Below are 4994 nucleotides of genomic sequence, written 5' to 3'. Positions count from 1 at the left end.
TACAAGAGCTGCCACGGTGTCAATATGCTTATTTCCTACCTACATGGAAAAGGGATCACAGAAAAGCAGGAGAACCATATACTGCCAGTTAAAGCTCATTAATTTAGATCCTACATATTCAGAATTGATGAATGTAACTTTTATTTACTTCAGACAGGGATTGATAAAAACATACTGCCATGCATTTTTCCAGTTCTCTTGAGATATCACTGACACACAACATTGTATAATATTTGATCAACAGAAATCATAATTATTTTTAGGCTACACACATATATAAAAAAAATTAACATCCTATCGCAGGGTGTTTTAAACTTTTATTGTTACTGTCCATGTAAGCAGAGGAAATGTATTTAAAATTTTTTAATAATCCAAAAAGACCTCCCCAAATATTTCACCTTCCCTGAAGCCATGCTCTACCAGGTAACAGAGCACGGGCTGCCTGCAGATACGAACTTTGTTCCATCCAAGGCCAGGTAAGTCTTTTAAGAAAAGAACCAGAGAAGAGACAACATCACCACGATTTTCACAAGGAGACGTACAAAAGCTGACTCCGACAATCTTGGTAAAGAAAGATAAGGAGCAACCCAATTTATACCTTAGAATTGCCAAAAGGTGGGCCCTCCTTTTGCAATAGGTTAAAGCACAGCACCGTGAAGCTAGCTGCAGTGCTTCACTGTGAGTTCAATCCCTGGCCAGAGCTGACCCCCAGGGCGCCGCAGAGCTCTCCTGTCTCCCGCTGCCCCCTCAGCAGTGGACTCTGTTGATCTGCCTGTTCTGCTCCCCACTGTCTCTGGGGAATCCTTTCACGTCCCCCCAGCCCCGCCCCTCTGGCCTGTACCCCAGTTCTATATGCGTAAATGAATATTTGTAAAAACCGCCCAAAAGCTCAGGAATAGGTGACAGTGGGTTACCGCTGGAAGCATATGTGGTGGTAAAGCTGAGATTAAAAATGGGAGAGTTGGTTTAAAATCTGTCTATGAAAGTTACCCACTTTCCTATACTTTGCACAATTAGGTGACTCATTCAACTCTGGCAAAGCGATTTGAACTATCACATGGAGTGCACAGAACAGAGGGTACTGGGTCTGCACGGGGAGGGGCGACAGCATGGGTGACGGAAGTTGTGCCGATGCTGGGGATTAGACAGTTACAAGTGCAATGTCGAGGCCGGTTCTCGCCTTACTTCTGTGCCCGACACTGCTACCCCCGACAGGCGCCTTCTCTCAGGAATGTGATCTGGAGAGTCAGGCATCATTACAGGCTCCAGGACAGGGCCTGCTCCACAGATCTGTCAGTGGCGTTCTCATTCTTGCAAAGAGCTAGAGAAACTGACATCAGAGCTGTCTTCAAAAAGCTGACCCACCCTTTAGTCCAGAGATCTCAGCTGGATGCAGTTCCTGACCAGCTTCTAGTATATTCTTACAAGCAACAAGCAAGATTTTAGACAAAGAATAAAGACTCGGAGAGGTAAAAAGACAGTAAAATGGGTAACTTCGAGAAAACAAATTGCAACAGAAGAAAACTTAAACACTACCATTGCTGTCCTCAGAGAGATAAGACATATTAGTGGATAAAGCATAGGCCGCCCTAAAAAAGTTCTTGGGAATTAAACTGTAATAGCAGAAACGAAGATCTCTCAGGAAACTCCCCATAGAAGTGTAGAAACTGCGTGGGCAAGGTGTGGCGGGAGTGATGTGCGTGAGGGAGGTGGGGTGCTTAGTCCGAATAAAATGGGGAGTCGCTGGGAAACAGAAACAGGAATAACAGAATGTGCCATGTCCTACAAGCACCAGTCTGGCTGTTGTGCCGACAAACTGGACGCTACAGGAGCAAACTACAGGAGCAAACTGCCGGGGGGATTTCAGGGCAATGGGCTGGGCTGGGCTGGTGGGAGCGCTGGCTGCATTCTAGGGGAGATCATACAGTCACTGGTCACTGGGCTGCCCGGAGCCAGAGACCAGGGCGGCCCCAGCCCTTCGGAAGGGCTACAGGGCGCCTTAATTCCGCCCCTCACACCAGCCACCTTGGCATTTAGTCTTCAGCCACACACTCAATTTCCTTTTGGCCCAGTGAGAACGTGAGAACAAAAACCACGGCCGTGTGTTACACTCGTATAAACAGTTAAAGAGTGGCTCTTCGACTAGAACAAAGGAGAAATTTTATCTCCAAGTGCCGGGGGCACCGACCCATCCTCGACTGAACACCCGCCACACCGGAACCCCCAACTTCTTACTCTGTGGGAATACACGGCGCCGATGTCAATCTTGTACGGGTTCATTTTCTGCATCTCCTTCTCCAGCTCCCCCTGGTTGCTGAAGGACTGGTAGCGAATGTAAATATCATCTTTCAAGGTGAATGAGAACTCCCGGTGCTGGAAGTAGTTCTTTATCACTGCGAGACACAGGGGCGTTGGCAGTCGGCAGTGCCCGCCGCCCAGGGCATCCTGACGGTGCCCACCGACGCGGGCCTGAGGCGCCGGCGGTGCTGCCCCCTCGGCGCAGGCGCCGCGCGAGACCTGGCCCGCAGGCGTCTGCCAAGCCGCCCCCGGGCACACCTGGCGGGCCCCGAGTCTGCGCGCGCCCGGACCCCGCGGCCAGGGAAGCGGCGCCGACTGAGTCTGGGCAGCCAGCGGCGGGGAGCGGCGACCAGCCGCAGCGGGCCCGGGCACCCTCTCGGCCTCTCACGCCCGCGAGGCGGCGGCGCGCACCCTCCGCCACCCCTGCCCCAGCCCGCCCCGCCCCCGTCACCTCCTCCGTAGTTGAGCCAGCGGTAGTACTGGGCGTAGGGAAAGAGCCTCCGGTAATAAAGCTTAAGCAGCTCGGGCAGCTCGGCAGGATCGAACTGCGCCATGGAGCGCGGAGCGCGACAACAACGAAAACTGGCGGGAAACGCCGCGCAGGCGTAGCCCGGCGCGTCACCGCCTGGCCCGCGGGCCGCAGGGGCAGCCGGGAGTTGTAGTTCCCGCCGGGGGGTGGCCTGGAGCCGAGGCCTCCGCCTCTGCCACCTGTCCCTGCGGGGGAGCCGGCCCACGCTAGGGCGAGGAGCTGCGCCAAAGCGAGTTCTTGAGAGTGTTGATTCAGGTGAAAAATGTAAGGCGAGGAAGGACGGAGTTTGCGCAGCTTGGCGAAAATTTTAGAAATAGCACCTTGAAACAATGTAAACTGACGTTTTAAAAGGGGCTGGGGAATACGTTCTTCACAGATCACCGGTCCAGCACGTGGAGGAAAAAGAACAGCAACCAAACGAGCAAAGCAAAGGCTACTTACTCTTTCAGAGCTCGCTCTGGCAAGGAGGCATTTGGGCAGACGCCCAAATGAACCCCAAGATGCAGGCTGACTTTGGGGGGGCCCAGTGGAGACTGTTGGCTCCGAGCACCTGAAGGGGGGCTCACTAGAAGTGGGGCTCCTCTGTGATGGGTTAGGCCACATATCTGGTTGCTCTGTTTGGTGTTACTTTAAATCTATCAGTTCCGAAAGAACTTTCTTTCTTTCTTTTTAAGATTTATTTATTTATACTGGGGCACAGGCCAGAGGTGCAGGGCGGGGAGAGGCTTCACCGGAGACAGAGTGGGGAGCTGAACAGGCAGATGGATGAAACCCACTGCTGAGTGGAGCAGCGGGAGACAGAAGAGGTCTGCTGTGCCCTGGGGATCCTCCCTGGCTGGGGATCGAACTCTGCGGACAGCTTCGTGGTGCTGAGAACTCAACCAACCCCTTGTGCCACCAAGGGGGCCCTGTGCATTTAATCCGTAGGCTGCATACTATGGTGGCTCTACAGGGGATTGTTGTGAGGCCTAAAAGAAATGGGTAAGGCTGCCCAGCCCTGGCACAGTCGCTCACGGCTATACTGCGACGGTGCTCCGGGATAGAGGCCTTTCTCCCAGTTGCCGCTGGGAGGCAGTATTGCCATTCCGCTAGTTTTCCCTTGTGATTTTTGCCTTTGGAGGAGCAAAAACCACTTTCTCCTCCAAGCTGACTATTTAGCATCCTCTATGCATCTGTTTCTTACGTCTACTGTCACTCTCTTTCAGTAACTTTCAGCTCTAGGTCTCTTTCCCCAAACTCTATGCAGGCCTGGACACTGATCTCTTGAACTTCCCCTCTAGTTCAACGTTTATAATTCTGGAAACAGCCTAAATGGTTAAAATGGCCTCAGACCCTATGTACAAAAGCAAGAGAAGACTTTTTAAAATCTGACTCAGCCTGAGCAAGTAGAAGCACATAACCTGGCTGAGCCTTCAGGTTGGCGGGAGCTGGAGCAGACAGAGGAGAGGGCTTGCTAGGGCTTGCTTACCTAGAGATGGGGTGTACCCGTGGGAATGAAAAGCTCCAGGTATTTGAAGAAAAGTCTCTTCGCCTTCAGGTATGAGGTGCCCTATGACCAGCCAGTAAATTTCAGTCAAGTCCACATTTCTTTGCCCTGTTTTTTTTTTTAAATAATATACTTCTTTTAAAAAATGATTCTAATAGTTTGTTTTTACATCATTAAAATAATATAATAGTTTATTTTTACATCATTTTGTGCCTTTTTTCATCTCACCTGCAATCCCCATGGGCTTCCCATCACCACTTATCCATGTGCCATTGCCGTAGTCCAGTGCACTCTCCCCACCATTTTTTTTTTAAAGATTTATTTATTTGTGCATACAGAACTGGGGTACAGGCCAGAGGCTCAGGGGCGGTGAGAGGCTTCACCAAAGACAGAATGGGGAGCAGAACAGGCAGATGCACAAAGTACACTGCTGAGGGGAGCAGCGGGCGGGTCAGGAGAGGTCTGCCGCGCCATGTGGTCACCTCCGGGGCAGGCGGGAATCGAACTCATGCGGAAGTGGCTTTAGATTCTCAGTGCTGTGCTTTAACCCGCCGAGCCACCAGGGAGGGCCCTCTCCCCACCATTTTTGACTGACCTGTTTTTAGCTAATAAAATTTAACAACTTTCAGGTCCTCCCTGGTGGCGCAGCAAGTTAAAGCACCGCACTAAGAAGCTAAAGCC

The 4994-nt window shown here is 51.6% G+C and overlaps 1 protein-coding gene across 1 annotated transcript in view; it reads right to left on the bottom strand.

The window, feature by feature from the left end:
- The window catches only part of PRIM1 (primase, DNA, polypeptide 1 (49kDa)), a 15535-nt gene extending 12683 nt beyond the window's left edge, over positions 1–2852 (bottom strand). Inside the window, exons 1-2 of the mRNA XM_004692432.2 lie at positions 2750–2852; positions 2236–2393 (exon numbers count right to left, since the gene is read on the bottom strand). Of these exons, the coding sequence (XP_004692489.1) occupies positions 2236–2393; positions 2750–2852 (261 nt within the window). The remainder of the gene's footprint in view (positions 1–2235; positions 2394–2749) is intronic.
- Between the last annotated feature and the right edge of the window lie 2142 nt (positions 2853–4994).

The sequence above is a fragment of the Condylura cristata genome, unplaced genomic scaffold (assembly GCF_000260355.1).
Source record: "Condylura cristata isolate star-nosed mole 26May11 unplaced genomic scaffold, ConCri1.0 scaffold00034, whole genome shotgun sequence".
Classification (NCBI taxonomy): Eukaryota; Metazoa; Chordata; class Mammalia; order Eulipotyphla; family Talpidae; genus Condylura; species Condylura cristata.
This window is presented reverse-complemented; position numbering and strand designations above follow the sequence as displayed.